General features: G+C 37.0%; 1 protein-coding gene across 2 annotated transcripts in view; it reads right to left on the reverse strand.

Moving 5' to 3' along the window:
• TTC27 (tetratricopeptide repeat domain 27) overlaps positions 1-23,835 on the reverse strand; it is a 117,750-nt gene that overhangs the window by 20,332 nt on the left and 73,583 nt on the right. For both annotated transcript variants that reach the window (XM_061471024.1, XM_061471025.1), the window contains 4 exons: positions 12,412-12,507; positions 10,134-10,256; positions 5,589-5,816; positions 797-895 (listed from right to left, as the gene is read on the reverse strand). In XM_061471024.1, coding sequence (XP_061327008.1) covers positions 797-895; positions 5,589-5,816; positions 10,134-10,256; positions 12,412-12,507 — 546 coding nt within the window. The remainder of the gene's footprint in view (positions 1-796; positions 896-5,588; positions 5,817-10,133; positions 10,257-12,411; positions 12,508-23,835) is intronic.

Raw genomic sequence — 23,835 nt, forward strand, 5'->3', positions numbered from 1 at the left:
AAAAGGATTACAGAATTACAGTCTTTCCTCTGGTAAAACCAGCAGAGGCATGTACAAAGATGATTCCTGCCCATTGCCTTTCACTGCTGTAAACTTGAAGCCGCAATAAAGGAAAAAAGAATACTCTGTCACCTTTCATTGCTCTCTCCTCAAAAGAAAAGAATGAATATAAGTTTCTATGAAGTAGGAAGCATGTGAGCAACATGCTGGTAGTGAGGATTTTTGACAAAAGTATTGCCGGTTCATTGCTGAGAGGTAATTCTGATGACCATTCTGCTACCTCAGGCCACAGTCACACTCATATGGCAACACTGTACATGCTTGCCCCCTGCATCCTGAAAACCTGGCTAATAGGCTCCAGTCTCCCTGTGACCTATACAGCTACAAATTCACCTGACACAGACAACCACTCACCTTTTTATTATTATTTTTCCTTCAGGAAAATTTGATTAGAGGAGTAAGTATTTTAATTTTTTTTTTTTTGTTTTATCTCTTTTCAGCACTCCTCACAGTCTATTCATTCCCTCTTTCTAGCAATGTATACAAGCATAAAGGAATTTCTGCTCAAACATATTTTAACATTCACGCACATATATATATATTTGGACGAAGTTAAGTATTGGGCAAGTATTTTTATGATGCCTCATGACAAAAATATATATCCATGCACAAGTTTAATTTATTTGAAGGGCTAACATTTAAACAAGTTTTTCATTATTGCCTTGCTTGTTTATAATGAAAACATCCTTGTTACTTTTAGATAAGCCATCTAAATCGTTTGTTGAAAAATACGTACATCTGGTTCCAATGTCACACAGCGCTGAAATGCTTTGGCAGCACCTTCATAGCCTTCTAAAGCAATGTATGCACAGCCCAAGGAAAACCATACACCTAACTGGAGAGAAAAAAAAACAATGATTACAGATACACATACATATTTCTGCACACAAGCAATAATTTTGCCTGGATGCTCAAACACACACTACTCTCATAGACATGAAGAACAAGACAAAAAGTCTCTGGGGTAAGAATTAAATCAAGACCCTCAGGAGATGCTACAATAAGGAGGCAAAAAGTATAAAGATTATATCTCAGAATACTTCACTAAAACGGAGAAGGTAACATGCTGGAGGATATTGGAAGGCTGTGAAAGGAGAAATCCCAGAAAATACAGGACGATTTCAGTAATTCCACATAGGCTGGTAAATACCTTAAATAAATGAAATTCCAAGGGTAAATTTTTTAGATTTGAAGAAGCTAGTCAGAAGACAGAACTTACACCTTGATCCCGACCAGTATGAACGATCAGGTTCAAAAAGTTGCCATACAAGACACTTTGTAACCCATCTAGATTTACTAGTCCTTCAAAAACAAAAGTATCTCGTTTAATACAGAGGATATGAAATGTAAGAGCTACTCAAAAAACTAAAAGGGGCAGCTAAAGCGTAAAGGTCTGCAGAAGACTTGACACATTTAAAGACAAGACATTCCAAAGCCTGGAGCAACTGCATACTGTCATTCAAAAAGGGTCTAAAAAGACTAAGCAATCATACAGTTAAAAACAAAGGAGATTATTAAGAATAAGAGAACATACTTGAAGCACTGGTGTGCTAGACAATTAAGAAAGCTCAAAAAGAACATCTGATCCCCAAACATGGTAGCTGTATAAAACCCCCAAATGAAGCCAAACAAAAAAAAGGTTCATTGCCTTTGATCTACTATAGCAATGAAATGATATTTTATCACCCCTCAGGTATGTGCAAAAAAAAGCATGTTTTTTTTCCACAATAGAAGTACAGTGACTCTCTAATAATATATTTAGGATACAGTTTAAGAATGGACTTAAGCTATTTTTCTGTGGAAAGAATGGCAAGAATTCCCTTTTTACTGGGGAGGGCATGGAACCTGCTTGTCCCACTGGCTGATGTAACAACTGTTCTGAGCAAAGTGACTGACTGAAAGGTAGTGTAAGGAAAACTGCATCTGAAGTTCAAAACCAGACTTTTGTCAAGGCCTGTGGAACTAGGTTAAAGTTCTTTTTTGGAAACCAAGAAAAGTGCACTGGCAAGAGGTTCAGATGGTGCTACTGATTGGAAAAACACATGAAAATGAGCTGTAAATTTTTATCCTTTCCAAAACTGAAGACAGTGACCAGTGAAGGAAGATAATTTAAGCTTGTACTCTTTGTTAAAACTTGACATCAGGAATTTCTAGGCAAACCTTTAATAAATCTAAATGATTATGAAATGCTTTAAGAAAGTCTAAACAATTCTCTCATATTAGTGGGAATACCATTCCAGAGTAACCTAATTACAGTATAGCCAAACACTTAAAAAGAATACATGACAAATACATTCCTCCCCCAACCCCCCACAGTGAGTAAACTCTTTGGTAAAATACTCTTAGGAGTACAGCAGTGTTAGTTTAGAAACAATCTGTACCCTGTAGAAGAAAGTGAGGGTCTGGAGTTAGTAGTCACTATAAAATTTTAAGAGCTCTAGTTGAGTGCAAACCTAGCCGAGTCCCTTTTTGATTACTCTTTTTTTGGCATCATTTCTCTTTTCTTTTAATTCAACTTATTTTGAACAAAACACACTGAGAGAATGCACTATGGTTTTAAGGAAATATAGAGCCTTTCATACTAATTTACAGTGACAGACTCTAGCTAAAACTGTTGCTTAAATTACTTTTACTACAAGATAAGAATTGTTGAGAATAAGGGTCTCATTGCACTCTCCAAAACTTTAAATTCCAGATGTAGTTGATGGCAAGCTACTTCTAAAGTGTGACTCTTGTCCCAAATTGGAGAAAAGATCACTTGCCTTCCTTCACAGCCAAGAAAATCAGCCTGAGAAGTTACGAGATAAATCGCCTAACATAAAAGAGGATTATTCTTTTCTTGCAGAAAGTGACATACTGGAGAACAGTGTGCACACAAAATAGGTGCTATGAACACTCTGTTTTCTGTAAAATTTAAATATAAAGTGACCAGATTTAGAGAACTATACACTGCCCAGCACATGAATGAACACATCTGTAATTTAATAAGCCATAAATTGTTATGCAGACTTTCACCACTGGAGAACTGACTGCAGGACTCTTTTGATGTCTGGAATGGTCTCAGTCCAGCCTCACAAGATGCTCACAGTGAAAGTCCAAAAAAAAAAAAAAAAAAAGGAATAGCATTGATCTGGTAGCTGGACCACTCAGTGGATAAAGAACTGGCTAAATGGCCGCACGCAGAGTTGTGGTCAATGGCTCAATGTGAAGCTGGAGACCAGTAACGAGTGGTGTCCCTTCAGGGATCGGTGTTGGGACTGGTCTTGTTCAACATCTTTGTCGCTGACATGGACAGTGGGATTGAGTGCGCCCTCAGCAAGTTTGCTGATGACACCAAGCTGTGTGGTTTGGTTGATACGCTGGAGGGAAGGAATGCCATCCAGAGGGACCTTGACACGCTTGTGAGGTGGGCTGATGCCAGCCTTACGAAGTTTAACCATGCCAAGTGCAAGGTCCTACACCTGGGTCAGAGCAATCCCAGGCACAGGTACAGGTTGGTCAGAGAAGAGATTCAGAGCAGCCCTGCGGAGAAGGACTTGGGTGTGCTGGTCGATGAGAAAATGAACATGAGCCAGCTTCAGTGTGCGCTTGCAGCCCAGAAAGCCAACTGTATCCTGGGCTGCATCAAAAAGAGCGTGACCAGCAGGTCGAAGGAGGTGATCCTGCCCCTCTACTCTGCTCTCGTGAGACCTCACCTGGAGTATTGTGTGCAGTTCTGGTGTCCTCAACATAAAAAGGACATGGAACTGTTGGAACAAGTCCAGAGGAGGCCACGAGGATGATCAGGGGACTGGAGCACGTCTCATATGAAGACAGGCTGAGAAAGCTGGGGCTGTTCAGCCTGGAGAAGAGAAGGCTGCGTGGAGACCTCATAGCAGCCTTCCAGTATCTGAAGGGGGGCCTGTAAGGATGCTGGGGATGGATTCCTCCTTAGGTACTGTAGTGATAGGACAAAGGGTAATAGGTTCAAACTTAAACAGGGGAAGTTTAGATCGGATATAAGGAAGAAGTTTTTTACTGTAAGGGTGGTGAGGCACTGGAATGGGTTGCCCAGGGAAGCTGTGAATGCTCCATCCCTGGCAGTGCTCAAGGCCAGGTTGGACAAAGCCTTGGGTGACATGGTTTAGTGTGAGTTATCCCTGCCCATGGCAGGGGTGTTGGAACTAGATGATCTTAAGGTCCTTTCCAACCCTAACTATTCTATGATTCTAATACAGACAGATTTTAGAAGACATTGTTATGTCAATCCACACTGCCCATCTGCTTAATCTATTTGAAAGAATTCATCTGAATTCTAAACAGCTTTCTGAGCACCAAGAGGAAGAAGGGCTCTCTTTCCTATATGGACTGGCCTATTTTTCTTGCATTGCCTTTCATTTTAAGCTTTCTTTGGATAGGATCTAAAAAAAAAAAGCATCTCAGTAGCATATTTCTACATTTTGAGCCCTGTAGGCAAACTTCTGCCGCCTTTATTATACAGGAGTCCTCCTGTTTTTAATATGGTTCTAATCTAAGAGATATATATTTTGCTGGCATTTCCTGAGTAAGAGACCTGAAAAACAAGGGAAGCATTTTTGCTCATTTTTGCTTTCCATTCTAACAGTGTTTATAAGTTACCTGGAATTTACATAAATGAGAACAGGACTCTGATACACTGCAATAAAATACCTCATCGAAATGCAAAGAATCATCTTCATGATAGACAATTTGAAATGCCGGAAGACTTGAAATTTTTTCTAGAGCTGAAGTCCTTCCTTTGGAAGTGCTCTTTGGAGGGCAAGAAGGAGGAATATCCTAATTTTGCATGGAACTGGGACTGACTATATAGAGCACAATTTATATACATAAACAACCACAAAACTGTTTTAAATTCTCAAGACCTTTCACATGGTGGATCTTCCTGGGATGGGACATAGTGGCTGAGAAACTAGAAGAGATTGCAAAAACTGTCTGCAGAACAGCTTGCAATCAAAATTACCACTTTAATCAAGAGAACTCAATTTTGACTGTGGTTTCAGTTTTGATACATTAATGCAATAAAAGCTACTGTCATCACAAGTGTAATACAATGTTTCTCAGTGACTCCAGAGCAGGACAGACTGGAACGCCTGAAAAAGATTTCTGTGAAAAACAGAGATCAGAGTTTGTAACTCAAAACGAACAGACAAGGCAAAAGTATAACTTCATTAAAGTCTGTACAGCATTCTTATATCTCCTTTGCTTAACATCTGTTCATGATTTATTTGATGATAATTATTAATTTTCAATGGCTTGATCTTTTTGAAATAGAAGAGCTGTCCAGGCAAAGAGCTGGCTGTACGCAAGGCCGTAAGAGCAAAAGGATGTCTTAATTTCATTATATTACCATTTTCAGCCAGGTTTCAAAGTAGATGGTGAAAAGTTTGCTAAGAATAGTAATAAGCTCTTACCTTGACATTTGTGCACAGAATTGCCTTTTAAAAAGTGTGTCCTCACGCAAAACTGAACACACCAACTAAACCAAAGCCATATGTGTATCATTTCCTAACCTGCATAGGGTTGATCTGCACCGAACGTTCAAAGCACTCCACGCATTCTCTGAATTCCCTGTTGCGGAGGTGGAGGAGGCCTTTGGAGCGCTGGGCGCGGGCGCTGCGGTGCCTGGAGAGCTCCCAGGCCTTGTCATAATACTGGTGATCTTTAAGTACATCACCAAGCAAGCAATATAACCCTGGCGTTTCCTTTTTCTCTAACTCCCGCCTGAGTATTTCTTCTGCCTGTTAAAGAACAAAGAGAAATCAACACATAATGGGACAATTTAGTTTCAGTTAATCACCTACCTGAATGAATATCACTTCAGCACCTTGCAGTCATCAGTAAGGGAACTGTATCTTCATCCAACACAGCAAAGAAAGTCTAGAGAGAATCTGGTTCCAAACTGTTTTTTTAAACTAGTCCATTTCAACATCAACATGGCTTTTGGTTTAACACTAAGAGAAATATATCCATTAAAACAAGAAGCAGCTTGTTCCTCATTTTATATCTCAGGTGTGCATTCTGTCCCAAAGGCAAGTATCAGTCCTGGACATCAAACTTACACCTACTTCATAGCAATGCAGAAGCAACACCATTAACATATGCACAATCCAAAAACGTTTATTATCTGCGGGTTTTATATATTTTAGTAAGTAATCTTGCAACAGGTGTCATTCCTTTTACTCTAATCACTCTTTTCTGAAAACAATGATCTCCATTCTGCTATGGGTGAAGACACATCCACTTTCATGCTGTTGGTTTTGGAAACGCTGCTCTTTTACATCAGATGCAGAAGTTATAAATTGATCTAAATGTTTGCAATAAAATATATTCAGAAGATACACCATGTTACGAAAAAGAAGATACAAACTTTGTCTCCCAGACATCTATCATGGGCTGTAACCAACTTTCAAAAGCTTTTTATCTCAGGGCACTGCCTAGCTCTAGCAATAAAATTATTGTTTCTCTTTTAAACAAGAGATAGTCTGCTTTCTGTGGCTTTTTGGAAAGATAAATACACTGCACAGATGATCTGTTGTTCGGACCACACTCTCTCAGTCAGTCCCCTGCTGCAAAAATGCAACATCCAGAATTCAGTTCAGTATCATTTTTCTATCGGAAAAAGTCTGTTTGAACCCTCTGAACCAAGAAAGATTCAACACAGCCTGCCAAAAAATTAAAGTTTGATAGTGTAATACTAGTGAGTCTTCTATCACAGCTAGTTTATCTAAAACAAAAGCTGGTTCATATCTGCATTTAAATTATTACTGCTTTTCTTGTTTCTGTAAGAAATGTTTTCTTTGCCCTTCAAATGATCTCTAGAAGCAGTCTCTTACTCTTCTTCCAATCCGTAAAATTAATTGACCCTGTTGGTAAATCATCTTTAGAAGAACTACTTTGTTTTATTTGGTTCTGAAATATTTAATGCACATTTTTTTTTAACACATTCTTACTTTATTTTTTAAAATAAAGTAACAGCAAAGTGTACAAACATCTGAAGTGCACAAATGTGCAGAAGGGATGCACTGTCTAGATTTCTGAACGGATCTTAAGCTAGCAAAAATAGAATCCCATTAAGAAAAAAATGATTGGCTGAATATTAGGAAAATTACTTAATGGCAAGTGTTTCTAAATGCCTGTGGAACAGTTCTCCAAAGAAAGCCAAAGAAAACATTACTTAAAATTTAGAATTAACCTTGTCAAAGCACTAAAAAACCTCACCTAACAAGACAAATGGTACTTGCAGAGGGTTTGGTTAACGGCAGTTTACTTCCCCTTCTCTGCCTCCATGAGCTGCTATGACATATTAATAATAGATCTTTAAGATAACTTTTTTCTAGATCAGAGAGAACGGGGTGCTTTAATGTGTGCAGGAACCACATTAGGCACCAAAAGGTAATTTTCCCCCTTTAGATAAAGAAAAAAGATTGAAATGCTGCTGTGTAAACAGCAGCTATGAGGTGAAAAGTGCATTGCATGCTGCTTCTTTGGCTCTTCCTCTGTAGGGCACTCTCAAGCTCAGATTCCCAACCTGTGGCAGTGCCTAGTACTAATCGTACACTAGACTAGAAAGCTAACTATACACTAATTGTATTTCACATTTAAGAACATAAACTCATCATGTTCTCTGGTCTAAGCTTACAAGACTTTGTTGCCAACATAAATATTTCAGCACACAGATAAAACAGAAGAAGGGCACAAATTGATAAGAACCCTGGTCCTTTAAAAAAAAACAACAAATCTTAACAGCAAAAAATATCACCAAGAACAGTTTCCACATAGGTCATGCAGTATACATAAAATATAACCACTAGAGGTTTATTATTACCCATTAAACAGACAGTGATCAATCAGCATGCTTTGTAACTAAAAATTGTATCTAAATCATGTAAGTTTTGATAAGAAAATTAGCAATCACATTTATCTAAAAAAAAAACAACAAAACCAAGCCCAAACAACAAAATAAAATAAATTAAAAAAAAAAACCAAAACACAATCCCAAACTGTATAACTCTTGCTGACTGAAATGGATGTAACGAGAACAACAATGCTTTTCATAGGACGGTCTGTGCCAGAATGGATGGAGTTCAATACTCAGTTCAAAAGTCAGATGATCTGAAAGTGAAGATTTAGGCTGTTGTCTTGCTTTCTGGACTACTATGGTTGGTATGGGAATTAAACAAGCAGCACTTCACAAGTATCCCCAGTCGGTAAAGAGGGCTCTATTTTAAATAAAAAGTGGTGCTTGTTCATTACTCACTACAGACTTGACCTTGATCTATCCATTTACTTCTCTTTCTCAATTTTGTAGGTACATATAGGAGTCCTTACCTGCCTCCTTTGCCTGTTAGGATATGTAGTGGAAATCAATCAAGCTCTTGATTGAGCTTATGCACTTAGTGCAGCACTAGACTCTGCATCTAGGAAGCATTTTGTCAACTTAAAGGCAAGCTTCTGAGCTCTTACAAGTGAGTATAGAGCCATTATCTAGTAAAAGATCCACAAAAAAGTTTGCTAAATGTCAGTGACAACTTACTATGCAAAATTTGTACTGCTACACAGCTGTGTTGTAACTGAGCGAATCGTGTATTTCCCAAATGCATAACGTGGAGCCTTATTTACATGCTCTGATTCTTTGTCAGTGCATAATTGAAAAGTAGGAGGCAGGAACATACTGTGATGTGTATGTACTCAAACATATTGATATTGCTGATATCTGGCTGTTTTATTAGATTCTTCAGTATTTAAATCCAGGCTTTATACATAAAAGCATTTGTGAGTGAAAAACATGCAGAATTTTATTTAACAGAATTTGTTCCTTTGGGCAGATATGCTAAGGTCTTCAATGACATGAATACCCACTGAACAACATATCACTTTAGTAGATTCTCATGCGCTTCTAAAACAATAACTATCATGTTTAAACACATAAAAACATTTTTTTATAAATACAAACAGTTCATGATCTGAAAGCTTTCTGGTGACAAGCACAGTCACTCCCCTTGGTGCACAGCTACATGTTTCTAATTTTCTGATTTTTTTGGTCTGAAGCTAGCCTTTTTTCCAGCACTACTGTTACTTAGTACTTAGCATTTTCTATTTTTCAAAGCACAGCACAAACCTTCATTCTGAAAGCATTTCTAAGCAGTTTCCTGTGTCAGATATCCTGTCCTATTCTCCAAGTGCCATTTTCATAACTCCCTAAGGGCAGTTTGTGAATGTAACAAGGACAGAATGCATTTCCAGGAAATGGAAAATATTGACCTCTACTTCTCCACAGTACTGAAAAGACTGGGATATTAGCATACTAGCCCATGGCATGCATAATGTGACACAAAATTTGCCAGCAAGACATATTTGTCAGTATATAATGACCAAAATCTAGGCATTGGTGCATGATAACTACAAAACCCATGTAAGTATAAGAATGCCTGCCTTTTTCAGTTAATTGAAGTTACAGAAGTTACAGCTCTCTATTCTATAAGCTTAAATTAGTTCAAGCATAGTATTTGTGCTTATGGTGTCATAAAGGCACATTCATATATTTACTGCTACCATATAACAGAGAGAAAGAAAAGAGAAGGGAAAAAACCCACCCAAAACCCCATAATATTTTTGTCTGAAAATGAGTACTTTTGAAAACTATTTAAATTCTGAAAGCAATACTTGATAGTTTAAGTTCCTGTTAGAGAACTTTTGTGTGAGCGACTGCACCAGGCAGAGAGCAAGAGCCTTTCTGAAATGCCCACATTACACCTTGCTGCACATCCAGTTCACTTAGTTTTGCTTCAATATTTTCAAGAATCACTACCACTGCCTTCTTGTTTCTTATTTATCAATTTCTACTTCATGAGGTCTTAACCCAAATACTTTTTTTTTTTTGGCATTCACAGTTTATGACAGACTGACATGTACGTGCCCATTTCTTCTGAACAGACTTTCCTCATGATACCCCTGTAGAACTGAAGGTCTTTTCTGAATGGACAGCTGAAGCCAGACAGCCCTTCATAATCCAGACCCTATTTCAAGACAAGCTGTAAAAAGAAAGTTTTTCTTACCTTTCCGTGCTGTCCTGCTCTTTCATAGCAGATTACTGCATCTTTCCACATTTCCAGCTCCTCAAATATCTGTAAGGCAGAGCTGATGCATCCCAGCTCAAACAGTAAGCTTGCAAGCTGACGCTGGAAAGATAAGAAATTCCAGGTAACTCAAAAAATACTGCAAATACTTTTTACATTTTTAAAAGATGTTAGAGGCACTTCTGACATCATCAAGTACCAGAGAATATGGAAATATTCTCTTGAAACTTCAAGCTGAAAGCCTCAAACAATGTAAATACTTCAAAAAAGACCAAAGAAGCCATCAGTAGAACAGTAAGTGTTTTGATTTTACTTTTGTTCATGTCAGTAGCTTAATTACTTTGAACTACTTTATGATGTAATGCAAAAAATGGAAGCAGACATAGCAAGGAGGAACTGACAGAGCTGAACTCCCACCCCTTAAACGAGCCACATGGCCCATGTGCTGGAGAGCAGCTGCAGCAGGAGGTTGTCAATGCTGAGTGTGGGAAACAGAGCCTGAAGGAGGGCATTAAAGCCTCTTCTAAAAATACTGTGCCATAGCAATCTGTACCTGTGAAAAAACACATACAGAGAGAAAGGCTCTAAAAGGACTTTGTCAGCTACTTGCGAGAAATCACTGTCCCACATAGATGCTGCCAAAAGGTGCTATTTTTCAGTCAAATCAATGTTGTATTTGAGTTCAGGTTCAAATTCCTAGTTGAGTTTTCATCACAGATATGGCAGCCTCTTTGTTATTTCACATTCTACTATTATTTCAGTCTGCTTATGAAAATAAATGAGTAATCCTTTTAATTTAAAAATAAACAAGGTATGTTTTCATGACTTTGAAAAGTTGTCTTTAGTCTTTTGTTTGCTTTTTAAAAGGAGATTAAAATCCCATATAGGTTTCATCTTTTAAGAAAGGATAACTTATTTACTATGTGTGACAAATACACAGTTCGGTTTGCCCAGATTAGAGCATTCTGTATAAGGACATCTAATTATGCTATGAGATCCCATACAGTGAACCTCTGCAATGCTGCTGGTGACCCTGAATGGATTCCCTGAAGTTCTCTGCAGATGTCATGGACCTCTTTCCATGGGCTTAGGTTCTGTATCTCTACAAATCCAAGGAACAGACTAGTAGTCAGAACAATTAAGAACTGGCTCAGTTCTTTGACAGAAATATAGAAAGAACTCTGAAAATCTCTAATGAAGAAATTATTTGTTGTCTTGATATTAATCGCTTAGGAAAAACCCTACATTTTCCAGTATCAGGAACTAAACCTCGTGTATGTCTTACTAAATTTACTCAGAGTCATATTTGGTAAAAATTATATAAGCAACAACTCTTCATTACTAGAAGACTGCAGTCATCTTCCAGTAGAAGATTAAAAATCCCTATTTTAGTATTTCTATCTTTGGCTTGGAAAAAAGGCTTGGATTGAAAAGTGCTACTCTTGACTATGGGAAATGGAAATCCCATTTACTAAGTACCTGTTGAAAGACTGTGTGGAATAATTTGAGAATGCTAGGAGAAGGTATGATTAGTTAAAGCAACATGCACTGAGGTTAGAAATTGAAAAGTTAAAAAAACACTATTAAAAGTAATCAACACGAACACCTTTGGAGGCACGTAATGCAACTGTCTGTTAAATACAACATCACAAGACAAGACTCTAACGTGTACATTTCTGTTTTAGAAAGAGCTTATTGTCAAGATAAACAGTGTAGTTTTGGAAAAAAAAAAACAACCAACCAACCCATGTCAGTACTAGTAAAAAGGGGAATGTATTGAAAATAAAAGCTTTCTCCACTTGAGGAGTCCTTCTCTGTGCTTTTGACTCTTAATCTGGCTGCTTTGCACATGATCACTTCCTAAAAACAACCCAAGGTGAGTGGTCTCCCAAAGATGAGAAAGATGCAAATAATAGTAGCATAACTTAAACAGTAATAAATAGAAAGAGAGTTTCAAGACATTTTTGAGGGAGATGTCGGAAGCTTGCAAGTTTTGGTCCATTTTTTATTGGACAAAAAAGCAAAACAAAGAATTGCCTACAAGCAATTACCTCCATGCATGACAGAAAAAGATAAATGAATGCAAAACACTCTGGAACTTGATTTCTTGCCAGAAAACCCTGATGTGTTGTTATGTCTTCATTTCTACAGTGTTTCAATTCAAGATCTTATCACACTCAAGTTTGGAGTCATGCAGTATCAAAAATAAAAAGAACCACAGACTTAAATTAAAGCTTGAAATTGGATTGCTTCACACCTGTATGGCCCAATGTGGAGGCACCTGACAGCAGTAGAAAATCTTCATGCGTTCAGATACTGATGTATTCACACCTTCAAACTGATCTGCAAGTGCCTGGTAAATGCAAAGTATATACGGATTTAGTATTTTCTTAAGACTTAATGAACCTGAAAAAAATAAAATTCAAAGCATTCAGGATTTTAAGTATTCTTGACATACTGGACAAATTACATTAAAGATACACTAAACACCAGTAAGCTTACACTATAGTGTTTTACTACCCTATGTAAGAAAATCTAATAAAAATATATGTTAAAACTTTATTATAGATAATAATAAAAAAGCTTTGAAAATACTAAAATTTCAAAGTGCATGTAACAGTAAAAAGAATCAAATTTACAACCCCCAAACAATACTTGCAATGTAACGCTATGTCAAATATTAACATGACCTTGCCTACTGCATTTCAATCCTTTAGCTAGCTTTTCCACAAGGGAGTATCGATGTGCATTAGGCATGAAAATTCTTATTAAAAAGAGAAAGACAAACACATTATAGTGGACCATGCTTTTGGAAACACAGCTCTAATACAGAATTATTGTGAAGTGTTTACTCCTAAAGCTCTTCGAAAGAGAACGATAACTTTCACATAGCAGAAGTGCAGCAACTTCAGCAGTAACTTTTTCTCTGAAAATCCACAATGAAGTTATTACATCAAAATTCAATAGCAAGAAGGATAAAATATTAAAGGTAGCTACAGTCAAAAAGTTGGTTTGATATTTCAAGATTAGGGAGAACCCTCTTCAAATGCCAGTCATCACTAAACTAGCAAGTTTAAGTCCAGAGATATAAATAAGGGAATATTAAATTATTTGCCTTTACATGATTCACCTACCCAGGTCTCACATATAACTCAGTTAAAGATTTACAGAAGGAGCTAGACAGGTTCTCAGAATTTTCTCAGCATGGAAAATGAATGCAAAGACTCCCAAACAAAAGAAAAAATTGGACAAGCTCACTTCTTTCTCTCTTTTTCTAAATCCAGCAGTTGGCTAGCCAACATGTATCAATAACAGAAATAATCAATTATGTGATTTAAACAGTTAAGCATCTTGGAACTGCTAGGGATGTTAATGGGATTTATTAGGTAGCTGTGTTTAATAAGGAAAAAAAAATCACAATACACAGCAATAACACAGTCTTTGAATCAATGCTTAACCTCCTAATTGATACTAATATTTAAAATATTCAATCTTATTCTTATTCTCTTTCATAAAACTATCTCCAGAACCCGATTCCTATAGATTATCCAGACACCTATCCCATGAAAATTTATAGCAAATAAAGGGACAGACTAATAAAATCATACTCCTTTACACAGTCCCAAGCAGTCCAAAAGGAGTCAAATTCAAATGAAATCTTTAGGGCAATGTTATTTAGTTACAGATTTTACTTTACTATGAACCATATAACAAATCATATTTTGTAATTTCAATTCTGTTGAAATGTTCTCATGTTATGCAGAAGCACATTTTTCTATATTCTGTTGCAACAAAAATTAAGCTGAAAAATTCCCCAATTCCTTGTGTAATCATTTTACAAGACCAGACAAAGTAGTAAACTGCAGTTGGAAAATTTAAAAATAATAATCGCTGAAAGCCAGAAAAATCCTAAAAATGTCCTGCACAATTTTTTTTTGAGGAGAACAGGGAGAGGAAAGGCAGAAAATGTTTTAAATCAATCAATACATTTTGCTCCTGGTTCAGCTTTTTTAAAAAATTATTTCTATTGTTCCAAAAGAAAAACTGTATTTCAATAAACAAGATTTTCCAAAGCATAATATTTTCTTGGAAAATTTGTGGCAGTATCTTTTCTACACCTCGTAAGCAGAAAAGCCTAATGAAAATGACATGTTGCAGGAGAATATGACTATTAGCAAGTAAAATTCTCCCCCTTCCCACAAGACTGTACTCTGTTCTGAGTTCCAAAAAACCCTGCAGATTTACGTAGAACATATGAATATTGCACATTCCCTAAAAAAGAATAAATGCTAATAAGCTTTAGACAATATTAAAATCCACAGTTTATGCACTCTCCAGTATGTCAAAAAAAAAATAAGCTGGTAACTCTGCCTACTAGTGAATATAGAAAATAAGTTACTAAAAATTGCTGAATTCTGTGTTTCCGAATTACACTGGAAGAAATAAAATTTGGGTTGTATAACAGCAAGAAAATTAGAATCCTAGCCCTACTACACAGCTAATATCTAATCACAGAACAACAAATCATTAAAGTGAACAAGGAAACACTGCCAAATAAGCATTTTCTTCATTAATACTCTTCAACGTAAATGCCATGTAAAAAAAAAATCTCTGTAAATACAGAATATTTGCAACATGGTGGAAAGATTTTGGTGTCTTAGTTTAACTCAAGCCTCAAATTTCTGTCTTAGAAGTTTTAAAACAGAAATATAGCAGAAATCAACTAAAAGTCATAACTCTACATGAGTTCTTCCACACACAAATTTGAAAACATTAAGCTTAACAGATCACACCACCACCACCTTACACACACTTTCTGCAAGGCTGGAGCTGCCACGGACAACGACTTCTTCAAAAAACACAGTACTGAGAGATTCATTAATCCCCCTTGGAAACGGCACAACCATTGATGGTTTTCATGGAATTTTATACCATGAACAATGACTACATTATTGCCACATGAAAGTGGGAGAAGACAGCTCTTGGAACTACAATTCATTCTCCCTACCTCATACTCAAATCTCTGGTACAAGATTAAGTAGTACAATTGGTAGCTTGTGCTTGAGATTTGTATACCATATTAATTTGAAATGATCACAGAGTTTTTACCACTTTACTAATCAATCTCAGTCTAATCATTTTATTAATCAAATTCAGATGGTTATTACCCATGACTTGAGTGCATGAAGTTTGTAAATGATTTTTTCCGCCTTGGATGATTCTTGCCATTTTTGTTACAACATAATGCTATTTGTTTTCTCAACCAGCTCATAATACAGCTTTTAAATTTATTATTCATCCAACAGGTCAGAAGTATCATCCCTTTGTTAAAATATAATCACCAACTACTTTTTGCGTTGAGGTAAATAAATGGCAGACCTTCCCATCCTTCCTTCTATCCTCACCCTCTTTATTCTGGATGGAATAGTTTACTTACTTTCTCAAAAAAAATGTCCCTTACTATGTAAAACCGTAACTATATATTCCCTAAGCCAAGCTTATCGAGGGGAAATAAAACAACCAGCCAACCAACAGAACAAACAAAAAACCAAACCAAACCCATCTTCTGAAAAGAGCAAGATACTCATTACTCATAAAAAAAAAACACCTTCTTGAAAACAGCATCCCACTTTTGTTTGTGCAGCAACTATTTTATTCATCTCTCCCCTCAATAACACTGAAGATAGGCCTGTCCATATTCAAACTTAATATCGATGGCCCCAATAAAACATCTCCGTCAAAACGGTCTTGATCCATAGGCAGCATTTTATCCATGGAATTTCATCTCATTTCTTCCCAGCCTTTCATATCGGTAATTTACAGTGCAACTGCATTGTTTTTCCTTTCACCTATCTTTTCCAACAACAGCATTCCCAGTTTTAGTGTTCCAGTCACAACTGCTCCACAATAATTTTCATCTGCACAAAATCTTGTTTCACAGACTGTATCAACAATCACAGATTGTTTATTTTAATGGCCTGCCTTGTCCCACTGTTGACCAGGCACCAGCTGTTTCCCACTGACCAAACCCTATAAAAAATATTAGTTTTTACTATTTTAGTACCTGATTACTTGCTGTGCTCTTATCAGTACCACCATTTCTACCCTTGTTAGCATCTTCCTTTGATTTACCCTGGAACACTTGATGTTCCTCTTTATGATTTTGTAGGCAGGAAGATTAGACAAGTTTTTTGTAGTCTCCTTCTGCTTCTCAAGTTTAGAGGTCTTGTCAGTTTGCCAGACTCAATCCCTAGTTAATCCCTCTGGGACTCCAGTGATGACCATTCACCCAAGAGTCCTTTCTACACAAATGCTCTCAACAGCTGTTAACCACAATGTTTTTCTATCACCTAACCCTGAATAAGATGTTGAGTGTGGCATTTTTTGCCCTCCTCTTCTAAGAACTCTAAGATGTCTCACTTATTACGGGTGTTCAGCATATTTAATATGAGTTTACCTTGATTTATGCCAAAGGAAATTGATCCTGTCATGTTACACTTTGCCTTTATCACCATGATACCTCAACTGGTACCTTAATTCTAGGAAAACAGAGGAGGAGGAATGGAAAAGTACCTTTCAGTCTTTTCTAACACAAACTCCAGACACACAAAATTTTCCCTATGTTCTTGTAATTCTCGGGTCCTTTCTCTTCAATTTCTCCAAAGTCTGAAGACTCCTTCTGAAAATCCCACACATCAGCCTGACCTCTCTACACTCTGCCTAACTACCTATTTCTGTTTTCCTTGTCCTTCCTCTCTTTCTGTCCATTACCTCTGTATGCTTTATAATCAGCGAGCTGATGTCACAACTCTACTGCTCTTGTATTCTAGCTGCCCCGCTAGCTCTGTGCTTCTTCCAATAGTTCTCCTGCTGGCCATGTGCTCTGCAGGTAGGTTTATTTAGCAAAAGTAAACAAATCTTCAGCAAACTGTGCAGCCTTGTTAATATTTTCCTTCTTGATATGATAAAAAAGCCAAGCTTCAGCATCTGCATTATGACTGCAGGTTATAATTTGCTCATAAGCTTTGCCAAATAATACGTAATGCAAATGAATTTTAATGTACTCAAAGATAAAGAAAATACCACCATTTCTGTATCCATATCTTTTTCCTCTGCTTTGTCCCATTGCCAGTACTACACCCGGGCACCAACATCCTCTTCTATACAAGAAAGCAAAGAGATTAACCTTCCACCTGCTTAGCTTTTCAGTCTCTTGTTTAGGCCACTCATAACTCAGGCTTAGAAGGTAAGTATATACTAGCATATACCATAAACATAGTTTTCCCTTCAGATAGCAAAACTAACACATTTGCCCCTTTTTTATTCTGTTTTCTTATCTTATGAAAATTACCAACTACATAGCAGTGAACCTATTGTACTTGCTGAACAAGTATCATCCTAGCCCTCCATTTGATAAAAGTATACTAGGAGTACATCAAAAGTACATCCTCAAGAAGGAAAGGGAGAAGGAAAGCCTTATGAAAAACTGCACAGCACTGAAACAACAAATAGCATATTGATCTTGGATTAAAAATTAAATAGATAATACAGGTTTTACAAACTGCCAACTCTGGGTATCTGCCTTTACTTATACAACCTGTATACATTTTCTAAGTGCCAAAGTATGGACACCAGTTTTGGGACTGCCTGGGTGGGTCTTGTCTTCTGGGTCTGATGGCACAAAGACACAGCTATAATTGTTCAGCTGCTTGGAAATAAAGTGTTTGGAGACAAAGACGGTAAGAAATAAAATCACTTCTGTAGGGAAAATAATCCTGCTATCTCATTGCACTACGGCGATGCTTCTAAGACTTTAGCAGGCGTATGGCCCAAACTGGATGGGGCTTACCTATGTTATTTACTCAAGAAGAAAGTAGAGGAACACTTTGCAAAAGTAACAGCAACTACACGCGTAAATCTGTGGTTGTGCAATTACAAAGTTCTTGCTTTATCCATAAGTTTATTTTACAAATTATTAATAAAGAGGAAAATTTATCATCAAAAAGCTCCTTTGATTCCTTATCACAGAATTCAGTCACACAGAGTTTCAATGCTTAGTATTTATGAAACAAAAAGCAGGCATTTTATAAAGCTTCTACAACAAGAAGCTTTTGTGGACGCTGCAGTATTCACAGACTTCTGTAAAACTTCCAGAGATTCATCATTACATTTATTCAAACTTCATGCAATTGAACACAATTATAAATGCTTTTAAAACTTTACTTTTGGGGGCAGTGATATCAAAATACTTGTCTAACAGAAAAGCTACAAAAATTGAAGTGATTTTACTATTTTTGAAACTGTCCACTGCCAAATAACATTTTCTAACAATAATGCCTGAAAAATGCTGCACAAGAAAGAACTGCAGTCCAAATGAATTTGGGATGTATTACAACAGCAACTGCCACAGCCTTGTTCTGCAACAGCACACTCAGTAACACATAAATACGGAATTACTAATAAAAGCTGCATTCCTGTTGAAGAAAATGTATATAATCGGTGTCTAAAATTCAGAAACTGCATACACATTAGAAAGCAGGTGACAAATACAAAAAATTAAATATACAGAATAATTAGGGCTTTTCTGAATTTGTTTCCTATGAATTAGATGAGATATTCAATGCTTTTTTTCATGTACTGTAAATATTGTAGCACCTTTTGGATATGTAATTAGATCTTCAGATATGCTCTTCTGGTAAACTTATTTAATAAGAAAAAAAAGGCAAAAAATTATATTTACAATCCAAACAACAAACTTGTTTCAACAGCTCTTTGCCAGCCCAAGTGCTCCTGTAACCAAGGCCGCTGAGACAAACTGACACGTACCCAGACTTCTAAGATTCACTAATCAAAATACTTAATCTTCCAGTGAAGCAATGCCAAAAACTATGAAGCAATAAAAACAGTTTTCATATAACAATGCAGTAAAGTTTTGCTTAATGGGAGAGAATAACATTTGGTTGATAAATACAGATATAATGTGGAAAAAACAAGAACAGTTGAGCACTTCATGAGGAAGATTATGACCAAATACTGGTTACTGATTGCCAATTTTATTGCTGGATAAAAAGACATAAACTCAGTATATTTACAACATTCAACCATTATTCAGAACAGCATTTGACATTTAAGACAGGACTTTCTTGCTTAGCAAGACTTAAAAGAAATAATGAGCTATCCTTCTAAAAAGCTCACAGATGATGTATTTCTGTTAAATGATGAAAATCTATGAACAGTCAAGGACTAAAGCATGCAAACATAAAACAAAAGCTATTAAGCAAGGACGCATTTCAACACTGAGAAAGGAATGCTCCCTCTCATTTATCTAATTTTCAAAGGGGAATTATGACATGAAATATTTGAGGAAAATTTATTACAGCCACGACTATTATAAATTATGATTTGTGATTCAGGGAAACTCAGAAAGACCATTTCTTACATTGTGCAAAGATGCCAAGATGAAGATCACTACATACTGGAGATTTTACATTATTCACATTCTCAGGAGGATGAAAATGTTCTGTTAGAACACTGCAGAAGTTCACATCTTAGAAGGGAAAAAATCTTACCTTCTTTTTGCCCCTCATTCAAATATAAGCCTTGGTTCCATTAAAACCTTGTAGCCTTGAGGACTTCCATTATTGCTCACTTTGCAAGCTCACCCTTTCAGTCATCCTTCCATGAAATTATTGCTTGATAGGATAGACCTCAAATGATGTGTATATTTAAACCAACTGGAGGATGATGTATCACACTATTTCCTAGGAACTAACAGCTGGTTTAAAATTTGTTAAAGCTAACTTTAAAATGTTGTACAGCACTGACTTGCAACTTGTATTGCAAATGAAAGGTTACAGCAAAGATGTAGTTTCTTTTTTGTGAAGCATCCTGCCTAACAAGGCAAGGCAATTCTAGAACTATAAAAACAAACAGTGCTTGAAACAAAATTAACTGAAACATTCAAGGAGAAGGCTTCAGGCTGCAAGTTTTCAAACCTAAGTCTGCATTGAGAGTGGTGGTTTAGCTACTTCACCCAACGTCTTGCTAAACATTTCTTGATTGTACGTATTTGCTACATTGAACGAATCTGCAATGCTCAGTGTTCAAGGTTATTTGCTTTTTTAAAAAAGCCACAAGAAAATGTTCCCAGTTTCTAGCAGTTCCACACACAGAAGGTTGATTTCCTTTGATTGAAAACAAAATTTTTCTATTCATATTCTTTCAAATTAGCATAATTTCTTTTTAAACAGCATACTAATTCCCCAACCATTGCTTTGTTGTTTTTTTCCCCTCTCACCCTACATGGGACACAGAAGTCTCCTTGATCTACGAAGACAAAAGTCCATCTTGTACTGGATTCAGCACCATCTGCCCCACAGTATTTTCCTAGCAGCTTATTTTGATGAATTCTTCAGTTAAAATGTTGTAAGTACTCATAGTATTGAGATGCAATGTTTGTTTTATGACTTCCATGCTATCTCCTATTTCCTTCTCCCTCTAAACAGCTAAGGAAACTCAGCATCACCTATCCATCAGCAAGTACTTAAGAGTGTAAAGTTTCTGGGCTGAGAATAATGTCAGCAGAGTTTTTTTCAGGACAAACATCTCTACGTCATTTGCGCAAAGGTTTCATTTCATTGTCAGTGCCTGACATCAACCTGAGAATAATACTCTCTGAGATAGATTATGCCTAGAGAACTTTCTAGAATGTTTCATGTTTGATGAATTTAAGGCTGTTATTCCTTTTAAAAGCATAAGCAAATAAACTTTTTCTTTCTTTTTTAACAAAGGTTGTATCCATTTTTCAGCAAAGGAGGAACTTGTTTGTAATCTTTAGTAAAGGTCTGACAGATCTCATGCCAAAACACGTCTATTCTAGCGTACTGTGATTTTTCCTTCCCACCCCCATCAGGCATTACAATAAAGTGTTATACAGAGTAAGTTACATCAAACACTTGTGTTTTGTAATATAAAACAGTGTCGTGGTTTAAACCCTAGCCAGACAGCTTGTTCACTCACTCCCAGTGAGTGGTGCTGGGCTGGAAGCAATCGAGGCCCCCCCGCTTCCGTGGGCTCTCCCCTTCCCCGCTCCTGAAGGGATGGGGAGGAGAATCGAAAGAATGCAACTCCCATGGGCTGAGACAAGAACAGTCCAGCAACCAATGTACAACACAAATTACCACCGCTACCACCAATGACAACAATGAGAAGAGAAAATAACAAGGGAAGAGAATACAATACCACCCGCTGAGAAACGAGTCCGACCCAGAAGCCCGTGTCTTTCCGGGTAACTCCCAGTTACCCCCCACCCCGGCCATGATGTGCTATGGTATGGAATACCTCCTTGGCTAGCTTGGGTCAGGTGTCCTGTCTCTGCTTCCTCCCGGCTTCCCCTCCTCCCTGGCAGAGCATGAGCCTCACAAAGTCCTTGGTGAGGGTAAACATTACGTAGCAACAACTGAAAACATCGGTGTTATCAGCACTGTTCCCAGGCTTAAGTCAAAACACAGCGCTGCACCAGCTACCAAGAAGGAGAAAAATTGACTGCTACTGCTAAACCCAGGACAAACAGGTATTTTCTCTGAGAGATGTAGTTCTTCCTCAGAAAAGCCACAATCAGAAGGGGATAGTCAAGCTGAACCCTTTCATTTAATAACATTTATATGCAGTACTTTGTTCTTAGTTTAGGTATGATACTCATAAAAATACATGCCTCTATGATCCATTTAACCTATTCTGTATTTCAGCTGGAACACCCTGCTCAAGAAGAACAATCTTTTGTAAACATCCTGTACTTCTACTGCTGGCAGACCAGAGTTTACCTACCACACATTTGCATTTAGCTAATGGTAAATTGCACAATAGTATATATATGCAAGCAATAACAAAAAATGACGTGTTTGGCAGTAGCAGAAAAGGCCTCCTTAAAGTTTTTTCACAAAACATAAGTAAACCTACTATAAATAAATATTTAAATAAACATTTATATATGGAAAAAATAATTAGAACTTGGGACTTAGGTTGTATTTTCTGAAAAATGTAAACAAGATACTTAAAACAATTTGTGAGGAAAACTTCTTAAGACCATGTTATTAACTGCAAGTATGTAAACTGCTTCAGCTTCCTCCTACCTAAGGTAGAGATTGGATGGTATTCTGTTACAGAAATAGAAATCTCAAGGAAAAAACATAACACAAAACAGAATACGGTGTATTCAGGTAACTCCAGTGCAGTTTTTTTACTGTCAATCATACCAAGAATGATTCTGTCCTGTTACTTAGATGGTCTCAGATGTCTGTAAGGAGGAAAAAAATACTGCCTAGTATCTAGATACCTACAACCTGAAACCATAGATATTCAGCTGCTCTAATTGCTAGCAGCTCATTTTGCAGTATTGGAAATAACCAACTTTTGAACATCTTTATTTATTTTGGGGAAAGGGACAAGAGTATGAAGAGAATGGACAGACAAGTTCAGTCTCTTTTGTCCTGAATTTGACCTGAATGTCTCAGATAACATCTTGGAGCATCCACTGTTTTCCCTTCTCACCAAAAAATACTCAATCTAACCCCAAACCAAATCAACAACAACAACAAAAAAAAAAAAACAAGCTCCTGACACCAAATCATTACTCTTTTTCCTAAGAAGAGCTTTCCTATACAGTGAAACCTTGTCTGATATCCAGTAGTTTCTGTTGAAAAATTACTTGGCAGGAAATACAGATTCTTCCAGTAGCTGAGCCTGACCCAGCAACCATTCAGTATACGATGGTAAGTACATTAGAAATATGACACACAGGCAAACAGTTTAAACTTTAGCTATCCCAAAGAAAGGCAATCACATATAAAGAAGTCTGTTTTCAATATATGTATTTTCTTGAAAGACATCCAATCTACTTCTTCACATGTTCCTGGAAAGCTCTCTACACATCAGGGAAAAACAAACAAACCCCCTCTCATTGGCTGTTAATGATTGATTTACTCACCAAAGAAGAAAATAAGCATCTTCAGCAACAATTGGCTTGAAATCAATTTGACTTCCAGTAAAATGAAAACACTTTAAATGCATTAAATGTTCCATGCCTGATTGTATGACATATTCAGACAGAAGCACATTAAGCTCCCCTGAAGACTCAGCTCTTCTTTATCAAAAAAAGTAAAAATCCACAAAACCACAATTCTTTCCACAATCACACTGCAGTACTGGACATGGCCTGTCTGGTACAGAAGCAACCAAGAAATAGAACTAAAATAAAATTTTCATTCATCTGGAGGGAGTTTCATGGTCTATGCTGGTCACTCGCACCAAACAGGTCAAGGAGCAGAGTCTGGAAAACAGATGTTCTGCTGCTTCACAGAGGAGCAACTACAAGCATGGACACAGGATCCTAAAAGCCTTGCCCCAAAAAAACGTGGGCTGTAGAAACAAAACGATGGTTAGCGTAATATGTACAGCCTTTAATCTGTTAATAGCTTTCAATTACTTAACCGAGGACAATCAGCTGCAAGTTCTAATGGTACCAGTCTCGCACTGGAGGCAATTTTCTTGCAGATCTTCAGGAGGAGGTAGCACATTGCTGCCAGAAGAACAGATCACTTTGCTTTCAGCTGCCCAGTTTATTTGAGATACTCTAACCTAGGCCAAAAGGGAAGGACTGAAGGACAAATTAACTCCTCCACCA

This window comes from Pezoporus flaviventris, unplaced genomic scaffold (assembly GCF_033815535.1).
Source record: "Pezoporus flaviventris isolate CSIRO_AGI_PZ_B2104156 unplaced genomic scaffold, CSIRO_AGI_Pfla_v1 ptg000066l, whole genome shotgun sequence".
NCBI classification, from domain to species: domain Eukaryota; kingdom Metazoa; phylum Chordata; class Aves; order Psittaciformes; family Psittacidae; genus Pezoporus; species Pezoporus flaviventris.